The following is a 17689-nucleotide window of genomic DNA, read 5'->3' on the forward strand; positions in this document are numbered from 1 at the left end:
TTTGAAATTTTTGTGGTTTCCATCAAGATCCACATACAGCTGTAAGAAGTAAACCCAACCACTGGATAGAGATTTCATACATAGCACTATCCAGGGTTTGAAAAACCAGGGCCAAGACTTTAATATTATTTTAAACCTAGTTTGGTTCAGAATTTCCTTTCTTTCTTAGTCCGTGTTAATCATACAGATGTACAGTGTGTAGTACACAATAAAATTCTGGTTTACCCTGAGAACAGATTTTACCTACAACATTAATTTTCAAATGTGGGTTTACCTGTATGTTGACTCAAATAAAAAATATAATGCTGAGTTGTCAAGATTCAGAAGGAGAAAAACCAGACTGCAGCAATCCCAATATTTAGTTGTTGGAAATTATAAAAAATTGCCAATCCACAAATTATATAAATTAAACTCCCACAAAAGGAAAGTGTCAAATGGTACTTGACAACATTGCACCTTAATTTAGTATGTGTAGTTTCTTTCTCTGTTCCTGTTTTAGTGTTCATGTCTGCAGTGTTGAAGAATTTTTAGGATTCCTGTGATGTCAAGGCTGAAGGAGGTAAGAAAAATTCATTATCTGTTAGTTATAGTAAATGAATATATTTTTTTAAGATTGAAGATCCTATAAACCTCTACCACGCAGTCCTTGTCAACTGTTTAAAGTTTTCACACTAAAGATCAATTCCACTACTCAAAAGCAATACTAAATTCTCAGTGATTCTAATAGTGCATAAAAAAACATTCCTTTTGTATGTTACCAAGCACAAATTTCAAGAGAGATAATACAACTAGAAAAATGTATCCTGAGTATTTTTTTCTGTCTTTTTACATTTTCTCCTTTTATTCAAGGCCATTTAAATGATGAAACGTGATCTATGACGTCAAAAAATTATTTTGTAGAAAACAACAGAACGACTAGTGTCATGGTCTCAAAAAATCATGTGAATTATAAGGAATTACAGGAAAATACATAGTTTTTCAAAAATATAATAATTATATTTTTGAAAAACTATGTATTTTCCTGTAATTATTTCATCAAAGGGATAACATAGATGTAAGCAAAAACAAATGGTAAAGAAAAAATTTGAATAGTAATTCTTTATGAGCTTTAAATTGTAAATATATGATAAAAAGGTAACATTAGCCAACTTATTAAAAATCTAATATAGATTTTACTAACAACATAATTTTTTCTGAATTTTGTGGCTCACAGCCACTTTGATCTCAGTCAAGAAACTATTTCTCTCTTTACCTCTCCTCTCACAGGTCCTTAATTTTGTGGTATCCCATCCAGGGAGGGGTGGGGGAAGTTGGACTGTGAACAGTTCTTGGCAATTCATGGTACTCAAACCAAGATAAGGTGTACAGGTGTACTGTATTGTTTACATACATTTAGTCCACACCTCTTAGTGTGGTACAGGCGTACTGTGCTGTTTACGTACATGTAGTCCACACCTCTTAGTGTGGTACAGGTGTACTGTGCTGTTTACATACATGTAGTCCACACCTCTTAGTGTGGTACAGGTGTACTGTACAGTTTACATACATGTAGTCCACACTTCTTAGTGTGTTACAGGCATACTGTGCAATTTATATACATGTAGTCCACACCTCTTAGTGTGGTACAGGTGTACTGTGCTGTTTACATACATGTAATCCACATCTCTTAGTGTGGTACAGGGATACTGTGCAGTTTACATACATGTAGTCCACACCTCTTACTGTGGTACAGGTGTACTGTGCTGTTTACATACGTGTAGTCCACACCTCTTAGTGTGGTACAGGTGTACTGTGCAGTTTACATACATGTAGTCCACACCTCTTAGTGTGGTACAGGTGTACTGTGCTGTTTACATACATGTAGTCCACACCTCTTAGTGTGGTACAGGTGTACTGTGCTGTTTACATACATATAGTCCACACCTCTTAGTGTGGTACAGGTGTACTGTGCTGTTTACATACATGTAGTCCACACCTCTTAGTGTGGTACAGGTGTACTGTGCTGTTTACATACATGTAGTCCACACCTCTTAGTGTGGTACAGGTGTACTGTGCTGTTTACATGCATATAGTCCACACCTCTTAGTGTGGTACAGGCGTACTGTGCTGTTTACATACATGTAGTCCACACCTCTTAGTGTGGTACAGGTGTATTGTGCTGTTTACATACATGTAGTCCACACCTCTTAGTGTGGTACAGGTGTACTGTGCTGTTTACATACATGTAGTCCACACCTCTTAGTGTGGTACAGGTGTACTGTGCTGTTTACATACATGCAGTCCACACCTCTTAGTGTGGTACAGGCATACTGTGCTGTTTACGTACATGTAGTCCGCACCTCTTAGTGTGGTACAGGTGTACTGTACTGTTTACATACATGTAGTCCACTCCTCTTAGTGTGGTACAGGTGTACTGTGCTGTTTACATACATGTAGTCCACACCTCTTAGTGTGGTACAGGTGTACTGTGCTGTTTACATACATGTAGTCCACACCTCTTAGTGTGGTACAGGTGTACTGTGCTGTTTACATACATGTAGTCCACACCTCTTAGTGTGGTACAGGTGTACTGTGCTGTTTACATACATGTAGTCCACACCTCTTAGTGTGGTACAGGTGTACTGTGCTGTTTACATACATGTAGTCCACACCTCTTAGTGTGGTACAGGTGTACTGTGCTGTTTACATACATGTAGTCCACACCTCTTAGTGTGGTACAGGTGTACTGTGCTGTTTACATACATGTAGTCCACACCTCTTAGTGTGGTACAGGTGTACTGTGCTGTTTACATACATGTAGTCCACACCTCTTAGTGTGGTACAGGTGTACTGTGCTGTTTACATACATGTAGTCCACACCTCTTAGTGTGGTACAGGTGTACTGTGCTGTTTACATACATGTAGTCCACACCTCTTAGTGTGGTACAGGTGTACTGTGCTGTTTACATACATGTAGTCCACACCTCTTAGTGTGGTACAGGTGTACTGTGCTGTTTACATACATGTAGTCCACACCTCTTAGTGTGGTACAGGTGTACTGTGCTGTTTACATACATGTAGTCCACACCTCTTAGTGTGGTACAGGTGTACTGTGCTGTTTACATACATGTAGTCCACACCTCTTAGTGTGGTACAGGTGTACTGTGCTGTTTACATACATGTAGTCCACACCTCTTAGTGTGGTACAGGTGTACTGTGCTGTTTACATACATGTAGTCCACACCTCTTAGTGTGGTACAGGTGTACTGTGCTGTTTACATACATGTAGTCCACACCTCTTAGTGTGGTACAGGTGTACTGTGCTGTTTACATACATGTACAGTAGTCCACACCTCATAGTGTGGTACTGGCGGACTGTGCTGTTGAGACATTCTTAGTAACCTGCATCATCTTTGACCTTTCACACTACAAGTTGTCTCTGTCCCCCTCCCTTTCAAGCATATAAATAAATCATACTGGGCCAGTCCACATGAAGAAGTGTTACAGTACATAATTAATTAATACAGTGTATTGTTTAAGAATAAAGGGGGAGGGGAGGGGAGTGGAAGCTTAAAAGAGAGTGGGGGCTTAATAACTTTCTTCCCTGAAAAGGGAGGGGCTTATTTGGCGGGGGGCGGGGGGTTAATAGAGGGTTTATGGTATAGAGTTGCACATATACATGAGACACCACAGGTCACCCAAACTCAAAAAATGTCCTGCATGTTTTTCTAGTCAATTTTTTCAAGTGCACTCGCCGGCAGAAAAGCAGTGGAAGACAATGCTCAATTAAAGTTTACAAGAACTTACTATTAAAAAGGCTTTTTAATAACCTGATATAAGGCTCTAGTTTCGTTTCTCTTTGTAAATAACAGTCTGGTGGGCAAGGCGAAACGAAAAGAGAAATTTTAGCGGTACTATGTAAGAGAGAGTGTATGAGAACTGCTAAAATTTAGCCTGATCTCAGGTTAGCTTTTTAATTAACCCTTAAATAAATTTATACCACTTTTTTTAGGAATTGTCATCCTTTCCTAGCACAGCCTCTACATCACAGGAAGACCATGAAAGCATTTCAGAATCCACTTCCAGCAAATTGAGGGTAACTCTGTTAAGCAGTGAATGGAGATCAACAAAAGGAGGCTTGTCAACCATTAACCGAGAGCTGGCCATTCAGTTGGCTAAACACCCCAGCGTGGAGGTCAGTGTTTATCTCCCCAAGTGCAGCGAGGAAGATAAACGAGTTGCTGCAAGTCACAATGTGCATCTTATTGAAGCAGAGGAAATGCCAGGTTTAGAACCAAATTTCTGGTTATCTTGTCTGCCGGAAGACCATTCTGTGGACTGTGTGATAGGACATGGAGCCGTTCTTGGTCGGCAAGTGCAGATCATAAAACGACATCATCATTGCAAGTGGATTCAGGTCGTTCATACAGCTCCTGAAGAGCTTGGTATGTACAAGTCCTACGCAGATGCCATTTCAAGAGGCGAGAAAAAGCACCAGGCTGAGGTTAAACTCTGTGAAAAAGCTGATCAAGTTGTAGTAGTTGGTCCTAAGCTGGCTGAAGCTTTCTCCGGTTATCTCCGTGTCTGTGGAAAGGATCAAGATGTTCTTAATCTTACCCCAGGCGTCTTCTCTGAATTTGCTGATGTAAAGCAAGCTACTGAAGAAAGAAAAACATTCAGTGTTTTAGCGTTTGGACGTGGTAACAATGAAGACTTTCAGCTGAAAGGATATGACATCGCTGCTCGCGCTATTGCTGAGTTGAAAGACGAGCCACAGCCCTATAAGCTGTTGTTTGTTGGAGCTCCAAGTGGAGAAGAGGAGAAAGTAAAAGATTTGTTGCTCCAGCAAGGCATTGATCGCAGTCAACTAACTGTGCGTTGTTTCAATGAAAGTAGAGAGCAGTTAGCCCGGTTGTTTTGTGAAGTTGATCTTGCTATAATGCCATCACGAACTGAGGGCTTTGGTCTTGCCGCCCTTGAGGCTTTATCTGCTGGTCTGCCTGTGCTTGTCAGTGGGAACTCTGGTCTTGGAGAAGCTTTGAAAAAAGTTCCTTTTGCTTCAAGTTGTGTGGTACAATCCGAAGATCCTAAAGACTGGGCCAATGCAATCAAAGCTGTTCGTGGGAAAGATCGCAAGTTGAGACTTAGAGAGGCCAAGGTTCTCAGAGGAGAGTATGCCGAGATGTACAGCTGGCAGGATCACTGTAACAGACTTGTGGAACAAATGCTTGCCATTTCTCCAGGTAACAGGCCCACTTTGTTACATAAACTGGTCCTTATAATCTGTACTGCTGGCATTAGGAGATGTAGGCCGGCGCAATTACAATGACAACAGTAGTGAGAACCTCACCTCAACAAATTTTTCCATAATCTCGTTTGATAACTCCTTCAGAGAAGTCAGCCTACATTTACCAATATCACAGAGTTGTAAACAAAGAACGCGAATATAATTTTTTCGTGACGTCTTATTCCCGGCCCTGAGGCTCAGAGGTGAAGAATTGTATTGCTAATCTTTTGTAGGTCCCAGTGCAGATGAGCAGAACGTATCTAAGAAAGCCATTGTGATCTGTCAAGATGAAAACCCCTCTCCTTCTGAAAAACGTCTTCATAAAGGTACACTTGAATCTTAGAAACATGAGCAATATGTCCACAAGAGCAATTAATTGTTTTCCTTGTAGGAGATATACTTCAGTGTAATATCGGCTCAATGATTATTCCGTGCTGAGATCTTAAATTAACAAGGAATGGTTGAAGCCCTGAAAAGGACTCGTTTAAGACTAAATCTCAAGGTTATTCTTTGTCACATTGGAGCAGCTTCACACTGGTTACAGGTTAACAACGTTTGATGCCGACAAATTATACTCGTTTCAGGTTTACTCATGCTAAACAGGGTAATACACCACAGTATAAGGAAGTTGCATTTTATCATAGAGGCTTCGTAGTTTTGTATAGGTTATTTTAAGTGAAAAATTAATTTCAGCTTTGGACTTCTAAATGCTGGCCATTGCCGCGGTGTAGAGGTGATCAGTAACAATTGATCGCCCCATTCCATAATCCGGAAAATTTGTGCTAGTGGTATCAGGAATCCGGGAATTTTGTTTCGTGGAGTCCGTAATCCTGGACGTTGGAATAAAACGATTTGGATCCGGAATCCAAGTTCCACTGTCGAGGAATCCGGAATCGACAGCGCGGAATCCAGGTCCAAGACTGTCTTGGTGGTGAAATTGAGCTGCTCTGTAGTTGGTTTGATTAGTTCAATTTAACAGAGCTCTGCAGCGTCTGGAAATTGCAACCTTCAAGGCTCGAATAACAGTCAGGCCTTTTTCTGTCCTGTTCACAGTCCCTCTTTTTGACTATTTTGGAATCCCCCATAATACACTCTGTCTTCTCCCCAATTTTGCACAAGTTATTGTCTTCAAATGCTCTTTGGAAAATGTAGCACTTCCAGGAGCATTTGAAAACAATGGTGAATGCAAAATTTGGGGGGCAAACAGAGTGTATTAGGAGGGATTCAAAAATAGATAATTTTCTCTTTAGAGATCATCGAGCGCGCGCGGAATTAATGATCGCAAGTGCAAGGGGGTCGCGCTCCACGCTCTCTCGCTCGCTTCGCTCGCGTGCTCGTCGATTTTCGAGCTTTCTTTAATGGCCACATTTATGTAGCTAGTTCATACAATGTTTTAGTAGAAAAAATCGCAGATATAATGGATACGAGGATTGATTATCAGTGTATGAAGTGTAACGGTAAACAAAAGTATTGGGGCAGAATATAAAACAGTAATTGATTTGATCTTAGGCTTGACAAAGAAACGCCAGTCTTCCAAGAAAGGCAAAAGGCCGTTATCTTCAAGTAACATTCCAGCTCCAAAATGCTCAAGGCTGTTGAAAGATGAAGGTAAGGTTTGTTTTTGCTAATTCTTAAATAAAGGTTAGTTGTTTCTTTTTATATGTACAACTGTCTTAGTGCGGAAGATGTTTCTCAGGCAGTGATGCAGGCGGCTAGTAAGAAAATCCAAGTACACCCAAAAGGAGTCGAACATCTAACCATCTGTTTTCTAGTCCATATGCTCTATCACTAAGACAGGCGGCTCGGAAGAAAAAATTCAAGTATTCCCCGAATAGGAGTTAAACCTATGACCTTCTGGTTACTGGTCCAGATGCTCTACCACTGAGCCACCGGAGACTGGTGGGAGCTTAGGCCACTAAACTAGGTTCACGTGTCAAACATCTTGGGTACTGCTAGGAGTATTGTAGGACTACACTGACACACTGCATCGGAAGTACCACAATGTGGATGATTAGTGGATGGAGGTTAAAAAAAAAACATAAACACAAGTTTTGTAGGGAATTAGCTGGGGAGTGTATGGGCAAAAATAATTGGATCATCGCTAGTCTGGTTTAATTTCAGGTACAAAAAAGGGGAAAAGGCCGTTGTCTCCAGGTGGCACTCCAGCATCAAAAGTCCCAAAATCTCTGGGAGATGAAGGTAAAGTTTGCTTATGCATGATAAAGTTTATAACCATTTCAGTACTGAAAGCAACATAGGAAGAAGAAAGATCTGCATGGACGAACTTGTGTTCTTAAATTTTTTTGTGCCCCCTACCACACCCCTTCCCCCTCCTGCTTTAGAGATGGATACTCAAGATGCTGGAGTCAATCTTATCCGTTCAATAGCAAAACTTAAACTTCTCAAGTTTGATACACGCTCTCTCTATTTTGAGCGTGCTTCATATTTCGCAAAGTTGAACCTGGTGAGTACAGAATTTTTTTTATTTCATACATACTGGGTGATTCTGTTTGAGTCAACCTGAGTGAAAACATGGTTCCCGCCTTTATACAACAAATCAGAAAAGCGAAACGAAACGGCTTTTTCACGTTTGAGTAGAACGTTTCGACCAATCACAGCGCCCTCACCAAAAGCAACCGTGTTTTCGGTAGCTTTGTGTTTTCATTAAAGGTTTTATTCTGGCAGCTTTGTCAAAAAGTTAAAACGTTTAGATTTTTGGTTTGGATAATATCTCAAGAAAATTGCCAGAAGAAACTAAATAATGGCTGAAGGAGAAATCCTTCCCGCTTTGCAGAAATCCGTTAACCAGTTTATCGAGGAACAGAAAAAGAAACAAACGTTGTCGAAAGCTAGACGAGATGTTGGCTCGCTCTCCGAGTTTCTGAAATCCAAGCAAGAAAGCAGAAAAATAGAAGAGATTCAATCACAGGAACTCAATGATTTTCTGAGTGAGTTTATAGTTACTGTTACTGTTTATAGTAATAGAAACGCATCAAGCGAGTTCTCGATCGCGACTCATCCGATGAGGACAGCCCGCCTGCTGTACCATTTCAGAAACAATTTCTTGTCAAAGCTTTTTTATTGATAGTACTATTCGGTGTTTTAGGGGTCATTTAATGATGTAATCATCGTAGACTGAGTCTTGAGTCAGTAAATTGTATTTCATTTTTGATCAATTTTTTGTCAATATTTTAACTCACAACATTTGTAGAGCCCAACGAATGATGTATTTTTTATGGAATTTGGTTTGAGCTGGCCCTTGTTTCTTAAATTCGCTGGTCATTTTTTCTAAATAAAGAGAAGTTTTCTTAAATAAAAGAAGAAATGTTAACTCAGTATGTATGAAATAAATAAATTACTTCATGGGCAGGGGGCTTGTACAGAATTTTCACACTCGTTGTTTGCATCAGAAATCTCACTCGCTCGCTGCGCTCGCTCGTTCGATTTCTGATACATCACCAACTCGTGCGAAAATCCCGTACGCGCCCACTGCCCATGAAGTAATCTCTATGTTCGCATTTTGGCACACTTCCTCTTTGTCAAACGGTAGTCAAGTCCTGTTCCTGTCAATTCCTTGTAAGACGGTTTATGGTGAAGGGATTTATTTGTGCGAAGGTAGTGTGGCAAAATACAATGATGCTTTTCTGGTTTGATTGTTTGTTTTTTAACTAATTTTACGTGGTAAATAGGCCTCAGGAATTCAGAAGCTGAAGTATATTAATTCTTTCACCCCTAGACCGAGTTATGGCGAGAAAATTTGTCATTCTAAGATTTGAATCTGTGAACGAATTCCTATGTTGCTACCACTTAACTGAACTCTCTGTGGTAGAACTTTTCCTCAGTGATATTTATTTCCTGGGGTTTCACTAAAAAGAAATCTGGAATCTTTGTGAGTTTTCCCTTTTCCGCTCTTAGGAGTGAAAGGCAGTTAACTCTGTCGATCCTTTTTTTTATGTAAATGCAGGCAGGAGTGGCTGGAAATTGATTCCTTATAAAACAAATAATGAACTTTGTTTCTCAGTGGTGCCACGTCGGCGCGTGAGTGAAATACACAAAATTGGTTTTATCAACTGAGTCGTCATAATTAAATTGGCCACCGTGAAGAGGTTAAAAAGCTACGTTCGGTTTCGAGAGCTAGCCCCTTGTTAATTGTTTTCGTTATTCAACATTTTTTTAAAAGCCTATCTGTAATGAAAATACAGTCAAACCACAATGTGCAACCACCTCTCATAAGCGAGCACCACTCCAAAACACCAAACGTTACCCAGTCAAAGCATTTCTGTTGGAACCTCTCGTAAACGGCGATCACCACTTGTAAGCGTCCGCGACCACTTGTTAGGGCCGACGGTTTTATATTTTTGTTGTTGTTGTTGTTGTTGTTTTTAACCTCTCGTAAGCGACTACTCGATGCATGGCCTGATCTCTTTGTTCGCTGTGTGTACTATGCCACTCAGTGTACATTGTATATGAAGAACTTTTAGCGACAACATAAAACTACACATATCGTAACTAAGAAATTACATGCAAAACATTATCTTCTATGAGGTAGCTGAGTCCGGACCTTTTCTCGAAAGAGACCCCCTGTTGTTCGATTCTTGTTAGTGACCAAGTCCCGTAAGCGACCTTTAACTCTCTAACATTTTGGGTCAGTAGTAGCTTATTGGAGGTTTCCCTGTGTTTGTTTTATGTACAACTGAACGTCCAGGAAGAGAAAACAAAAACACTGACGTCGGCGAATACTTCAAGTAGCATATTATTTTAACTCCCTGTAAGTACTCAATGTAAAGAGAGTTTACAGTTATTGTATGGAACAAAGGGAGGACACCATTTTACAGATACCCCGTTCGTAGCGTCAGCTCCTCTTGTTTGTGGTTACTCACAGATATTTCCGATCTTCTTGCTTCCAACAGCTGGGGACAGCTTGGTTCTTGAGAATTTGCTAAAAATGGAGTACAAAAGGCGCTCGCAACTAAGACCACTTCTTTGGGATAGCACCATCCGGTTGCCCATAGAACAAGTCTACACAAGACTGAAAATCGTTTCAAGAGGAAAACTGGCCATCCAGCCAAAAGACGACGAGGTGAATGTGTTCGACATTTTTAAAGTTCCTGGCATAGGTGAGGATGTTATGACGATAGTAGAGGGCAGTCCTGGAATCGGTAAAACTACGTTTTGCCTTAAACTTGCTTATGACTGGGCTCATGGAAATATTCCATTTGAATTCGTGTTTCTTCTTAAATGTCGTGACATTGATGGAGATATAATGGAAGCTATCAGTGAACAACTTCTGCCCAGAGATATGGAGAAGTCTGTAGAGAAGTTGTTGCACTTGATGAAGGACATTCGTAACCAGGAGAAACTGATGTTAATCATTTTGGATGGATTGGATGAGCTACCTGAAAAATCACGGCACCATGTAGATGAGCTGCTTCAAAGACGAATTTTAGCCTTTTGCTATGTCTTGGCTACGACACGACAAGAAAGAGGAATCGAAGTTCGGAAAAGCGCTGTCTTTGACATTCACTTGGAAATCAAAGGGTACACGGAAAGTGACTCTATTGCTTACATCAGAAGACACTTTGAAACCATTGATCAGTCACCAAAGGGTGAGAAGCTCATTGAAGAAATGCAACAGAACACCTTTCTACATGCACTTCGAAATAACCCACTAAATTTACTTCTCCTTTGTGTTGTTTATGAGCACCACGAGGGAAAATTGCCGACTTCCCGGACGGAACTTTACCAAGTCATTGTGCAATGCCTTTTGAGACGATACTGCGCCAAACGCAACCAACCAGCCCCTAGGAATGACATCGCCTTAAAGAGAAAATTTGAAAAGGAAATTCTTGCCCTTGGAGAGCTAGCTTGGTTATGCCTGCTGAGTGATCGTTATGGTTTCCGCGAATCTGAATTGGATGAGTTTGAAAGTAGATACCCGGGATTGGTAGCACGTGAGCTAGGCCTTCTTTACAAGGAAGAAAGTTTAAAGAGATTAAAGCCTGAACATGAGTACTACTTCCTTCACAAGACCTTCCAAGAGTACGTGGCTGCCGCGTATATCGCAGAGAAGTTAGTAAATGAACAGTTTAATGTATTTGATCACTTTCCCTTTGCCGACTTGGTAACGAAATATCCACAAGTGTTTATTTTTGTTTCTGGGATGCTGGGCGAGAAGGCAGCTATCCTATTCACCCAGATTGGCGTGAAGTTAAAGAACTCACCTGGCTGGACCAACCTATTGTTCTGGGACTGGAACGAGGATTGCAGGGAGGAGACAGCTACTTTCTTTATTGAAAGCTTTAATGAAAGTGGACATCCTGAACAAATGGCAGCTACTCTATGTAAAGTTATACCTTTTCCAAAGGTCATAACCCTTCACCCAAGTGAAGATTACAATCCTTTTTTTGTTGATGTTTTAATGGCTTGTAAGAGCTTTTCAAATCTACAGACACCTGTTGAACTCTATGCTGATACAGATGGTTTTGGAGTGAGTGAATTATTGAATTATATAGAATCCTGCCCGCAGCTGACAGTCGTAAGTTATGCTAATAATGAGAAAGAGTTTACGTCCTCTGATACAGATCGTCTTTGCAAATGGTTTTCTGCGACCAAGAGTCTATCAGAGTTTACTTTTAAATCCATAGATCATTCCAACAGTGAGGAAAGTGACCTGCTGGTTCAAATTGTACATGGGTTGGCTTCATGTCGAACTCTGACAAAAGTAACGTTTTCTTTGTCTGGACATGATTATAGCGAGGGTTTTTTCAATGCGCTTGAAACTGGATTGGCACCGCTGACGTCTGTTGGTCTCGAGGTACATGGCTTAATGAAGTACACTACGACAGGGGCCTTAAAAAATTTTTTGTCAAATAAATCCTTGAATTCGGTTTCTCTTTGTATTGTTGGAGGCGTGCAGGATTTTTTATTAGCTGCTGTTAGTGAAGCCTTGGCAAGACAAACACTTTTAAAATCTCTTGATCTTCATTTTGCTGGACCGCTGAGTTCCTTTAGTGCCAGTTTCCTGGAAAAAGGGCTTATGGAAAATAGTTCTTTGAATTATATAAGACTGTGTGTCCACGGTGAGCTCCCTGGTAACTGGCATTCTGTAGTGGAAAATCTTCGCTTGGCGAAAAGGCGCCCCGTTTGCTGTTGTATTTATCCAAACACCTTTAACAACGTTGCAAATAATTATTTTCATCCTGTTCTGGTTAGGAAACGGCTAAATGTAAAGCAACACTTAACTGTTAACGTCTGGGGTGAGATGAAATGCGAAGCGGCAGAAGCTCTTTGTGAAGTCTTGGCGCCTTCTTCCATTACTGTTTTCACCTTAAACGTGCGTGGAAATTTGAAAAGTGAAGTTTCTAATTCCATTGCAAGATGTTTGGAAGAAAACAAGACACTATCTTCCCTGTCCATCAATTTATGGGGCGAGTTGACAACAGAGGGAGGTATTGTTCCTTCCAGCCTTTCAAAAAACAGTCGCGTTCAGTTAAATGTACATGATGTGCGCATAGGCCCAGATGAGTCGAACGATGTTCTTGTTACCACTAACGATAATCCTGCGGCATTGACAGTCTTTTTTACTAACGTCAAGGAGAGAAGAAAACAAAACGTTCGTCTTACAATCAATAACGATAATAATGTAACCAAGGAGTGGACACGTTGTCTAGGTGATGCTTTGGCAGAAAACACATCCCTGACCACGCTTGATCTTACAGTCAACAGCTGCTTCGTGGATGCAGATTTGGGAGAATACCTTGGGGAAAGTTTATTGCAAAGCACTTCTTTAACATCTCTTAGTCTCGCATTCAACTTTAGTAACATGAAAGCAGGATGGGAGTGCAAACTGGGTGAGCGTTTGATCAAAATGGCATCTTTAACCACACTCAGTCTTGAAATAAACGGCGACGGCGAGTGGAATCAGAAGGATAGTTTGAGTCCTACACTCAGCAGCCTTGACGATGGTGAGGAGAATCAGGAGAATTGTTTGAGTCCGACTAAACTGAGTAACGTGCTATCGGCAATCAAATCATTATCTTCCCTTTCTGTTGCATGCAGTATAAATAGCATGTATTCATTTTGGGATGAGGTTGTAGCTGACTGTTTGATAAAATGCACGTCACTTAAGGAACTTAGTCTCACATTGAACGTAGGTAAATCAGACAGTTGTGGCGGTCTTAGTGTCCTTTCTTACGGCTTGATGTCAACAAGGTCATTAAATACATTATGTGTCGCAATTTTTGTTAACGACCTTAGTGATACGGGTTTTTCAAGTACGTTGGATAGTCTTACACAAGGTCTGTCATTAAACTCGTCAGTAACTACAGTGACATTAACAATAACTGTGGCAGAATATCAAACAGGTTATATTGGTTTGCCGGTCACGTTCGATTATGGACTGTCAATGAACACGTCAATAACTACGTTAAATGTCACAATGAATGAGTATGGTGATGGAGAATCGCATATACCCCTGTTTCTGCGCTACTTTGGGGTGTTTAGAAGTTTGGAAGATAACACATCAGTAACCACATTCAATCTGACCGTCAACAGTAGCAAAGAAGTGAGTGATGACTGGTTAACAGGCCTTTCCGACACCTTGATGGCAAACACCTCATTAACTACTCTGAGATTAAAAGTGAACAACCATTGTGCTACAGGTGAAAGTCGTTTATATGACTTTAGCAAAATTTTAATAGAAAGCAGATCATTATCCTTACTTGAACTCGATGTAAGTTTCTATGGAAAAGAGAGTGGGTGTCATAAGGTTTTAATTCATTAGAAGAATACAGGTAAGATTTATATGCTTTCCAGTCCGCAGGAACATATGTCAGTATCAAATGAAAAGTGATCTACAATAGAAATGTGGTTTAATTTTTCATTAATCTTGAAGTCACCGTGACAACCGACCCTTAAAAATAAAGATTCTAATTAAAAATGCAAAATGGTCAATCTACAAATGTTTGTTTCAAGTTTGGACATTTTATGTTTTCTCTGTTTCCAAATTAAAACGACTTTCCTTCGGTCCCGCTGAAATATTTCGTAACCATTCTAGTTTCAATATGGTTCTCCGATCGCTATATCGCTTTCGTTAAGTTATCATTCATTAAATGGGTAGTCACAAATCCAGCTAAATTAATCTAATTGCTGCCTTAAATTACGACCACGCGTGATCAGAAAATCATTCTGTTCAAGCTACATCACACACGTTTCCTTTGATACCGGGATATTTTCTTCTGGAAGCTCAACCTGAGGTCCATTATGTTCACACCACTCTGTAAAGCGTTAACGTTACTAGATACCTTCAGGGGTGTCTCACGTGCAATTAATGTAGGCTATTTTTTCTTATGGAAGCCCAGCCTGAAGTCCGTTATGTTCACACTACTCTGTATAGCGTTAAGGTTACCAGATACCTTCATGGGTGTCTCGCGTGCAGTTGAAAATGGCAAAACCTCGTTCATAGCGCTTTGACTTTCGAAAGACTGGAAAAAGTCAAATTAGTTAAAAACAAATCGCTTTGAGATTTAGCTTTCGAAGGCCGATTCGGACGTACGCATTAAAAAATCGTTTACAAAAACCGCCAGTGCAAGTTTTATGCAGCGTAGTTTGGACATAACTCACTTTAAAAATTGCACTTTGTTGCTGATCAGTCTTTTAAAGTCTCCCATTGTCAATTCAACTTACCTTGTTGCACGATGCAACACAATCCCATTCCTCGTGAATCTGTTTCAGCTTTTTCAGGTCAATTTATATGGAAAAAAAGTTGTATCGGGTAGAAAGGATCAATCCGCCGCCTACCTGAGCTACCCTGGGTGAGCCACCTTTTCATACGTTCCCTTAACCCTTTAAGCCCTAAGAGTGATCAGCATCAAATTTCTCCTTGTAATACCAATGCCTTGTGAAACAGAGTGGTCATGAGAATTACGGACATGATCACACAAGATTATTTTGCTTGATATTTTATTAACTTCTCCCACTGCTTCTGTTGGAAATGAATAGGGGCAACAAATGAGAATTCATATTTTGATCTTATGGGTTAAAGGGTTAAAAAATGTAGCGAACCGTGTAAATGTGAAAAAAAAGTGGGTTTGGCCAGAAGGGTGACCCGCCTAGCCGCGGGTTCACCCTTTTGTGAAGGTATAGGGTCACCCTCCTAGCTGATCCAACGTTTCTCCATACAAAGACTTTAGCTCGACCAGCTAGGTCAACTTGGTCAAGACGAGACAATCAAAGTATGTGCGAGCACTGTTGACTCGGGTAAAGGGTCAACTATTTTTTTCGTTGACTCAGCTGGAGGCTGATCCTCTTTTTCTTGACAACTTTTCTTCATATGAATGGGGCGTAAAGGGATGAGATAAAACTACACATCAAGCGGCTGGCACTCCTCAGTGCTGTAAAGGAGTATTTCTGTGTACATATTTTGAAATTTTACATTGTTTTGAGTCTCAGACTGAACAGGCGGGATTAGCTCAGTCGGTAGAGCGCTTTACTGCAGGGCGGGAGGTCGCGGGTTCAATTCCCGGGCCTGGACCATTACTCAGGGTCTTAAAAAACTGAAAAATGAAGGTAATCTCTTTGCACTTCAAGCGGCTGAACCTTCGCGTGGCTCGGATGACCACGTAAAATGGCAGTCCCGTCTCCAGTAGGAGACGAAAAAATAGTGTCCCCAATTAGTACTTTCGTCGTAAATACATTTGCACGCAAGTGGAGTTGTACGCCTTCTGATCCAGTGAGGCCAAGGTTTATACAACACGAGTTACCAGTAGTTTTAGAGTTTGATAAATATTGTAACTGAGTATTGTGACTTGTACGCCTTCTGGTCCAGTGAGGCCAAGGTTAATACAACACGAGTTACCAGTAGTTTTAGAGTTTAATAAATATTGTAACTGAGTATTGTGACTTGTACACCATCTGGTGCAGTGAGGCCAAGGTTAATACAACACGAGTTACCAGTAGTTTTAGAGTTTAATAAATATTGTAACTGAGTATTGTGACTTGTACACCATCTGGTGCAGTGAGACCAAGGTTAATACAACATGAGTTATTAGCAGTTTTAGAGTTTGATAAATATTGTAACTTGTGATTGTGACTTGTACACCCTCTGATCCAGTGTGATCAAGGTTAATACAGCATGAGTTCCTTGTAGTTTTAGGAATTGTTAAATATTGAAACTAACGATTGGTATAGTATTCCTATATTTTAATAGAGTTTATTTGGTAGTGACAAATAAAAAGAAAAGAAATTATGATTTATATATTAAAATATTTAAACTGTGTTTCACCATGATTTAGTTTAGTTGGCGTTAAGCCAAGAGTGATTCTGTTGTGAGTCGACTGTATCTTTATATGTGAATCAGCAATGAACATTTATTACAAACAAGCAAGAGAGAACATTGCAAACTACCTTTAGCATCAAATGCGCCAAATTTGGTTTTTAGAATAATGTAGTATCATTTGAAACTCATCGAAATAAAGTTTTGTAAAATAAAAATGCGTAGTATTAAATTCTTTTTTGTAAGGCCTAGGCCAAACGTCAAACTTTTCATGAGACGAAACAAACTTAGTGAGTTAAGTTCATGAAATGATCCACGTCTGGTTCAGTTAAGTTTGTTTGAATGAATTTGGGTCGTCCATCACGTTGTATCCGTCTGTTTAGACGGGTAGAACGGGTGAAGATCGTCTCCGGGACGTCCGTCGACCTTCACACGCAACGAGCTAAACCAATAAAATAAAAAATTGTATAATAATGTATACTTAGCCTTTTTCGGGAGAAAACTTATTAAACTGCGTTTTGATCTGTTCGACGCGTGCTTAGTTCGACGTTTGGCCCAACAGACGATCTTAACTTATTTTAGCTCGACCCAAATGAGAGTTTAGTTCATCTTTTGAAAAGTTAGACGTTTGCACTAGGCCAAATTCGGCTTGCATTCGTATTCTCCGCAGCGATCAGGAACTAGCTTGCAGTCGAGGAACATGCGTCGGGGTGGTGGGGATTCTCCTCTTCAACTCCTTTATGAGCCCCGATTTCTTGCTTGTTCTAGACCATCAAATAGAATAGGGAAGTGGTGTATTTACGGTGTGAGTTTTATAGTGGCTACATGTACCTTGGTTTTTCTTCAATGTGGCCTCTTGGGGTGGTTGTTCATTTAATGTTCGTTAACATCCTGAAGTGCCTTAAAAGTATTCACGAACAAATACTCGCGAAAGTCCTGTTAAGAGCACAGTCGTTGGTCGTTCTCACACTAGAGACGGATTATAAGTCTGAGAAGGGTTATCCATTGGATAATCGCGTCCTACAGATAATATGTCTTAATTTGAAAATGGAACGGTTTTAATTTTGGATGAACAATCCGCCTGACTTTGTCCATCTGTTTATCCGTCAATTTTGACAGATTTTGAAGATGAATTATCCACCTTAATACCG

The 17689-nt window shown here is 40.3% G+C and overlaps 2 protein-coding genes across 3 annotated transcripts in view; both read left to right on the forward strand.

Annotated features, from left to right (window-relative positions):
- Nucleotides 1-4045: 4045 nt before the first annotated feature.
- LOC140924636 (uncharacterized) overlaps nt 4046-17689 on the forward strand; it is a 59772-nt gene continuing 46128 nt past the window's right edge. The window contains exons 1-2 of one of the 2 annotated variants that reach the window (XM_073374664.1): nt 4046-5222; nt 5500-5592. In XM_073374664.1, the coding sequence (XP_073230765.1) occupies nt 4259-5222; nt 5500-5592 (1057 nt within the window). In that variant the 5' untranslated portion in view covers nt 4046-4258. The remainder of the gene's footprint in view (nt 5223-5499; nt 5593-17689) is intronic. The other variant, XM_073374663.1, reaches the window with a different exon arrangement.
- LOC140924923 (uncharacterized) lies at nt 8028-14048 on the forward strand. Its single transcript, XM_073374908.1, has 2 exons — nt 8028-8214; nt 10054-14048. Exons 1-2 carry the CDS (start codon nt 8028-8030, stop codon nt 14046-14048), a joined length of 4182 nt encoding a protein of 1393 aa, XP_073231009.1.

Source organism: Porites lutea, chromosome 14 (genome assembly GCF_958299795.1).
Source record: "Porites lutea chromosome 14, jaPorLute2.1, whole genome shotgun sequence".
Lineage (NCBI taxonomy): Eukaryota > Metazoa > Cnidaria > Anthozoa > Scleractinia > Poritidae > Porites > Porites lutea.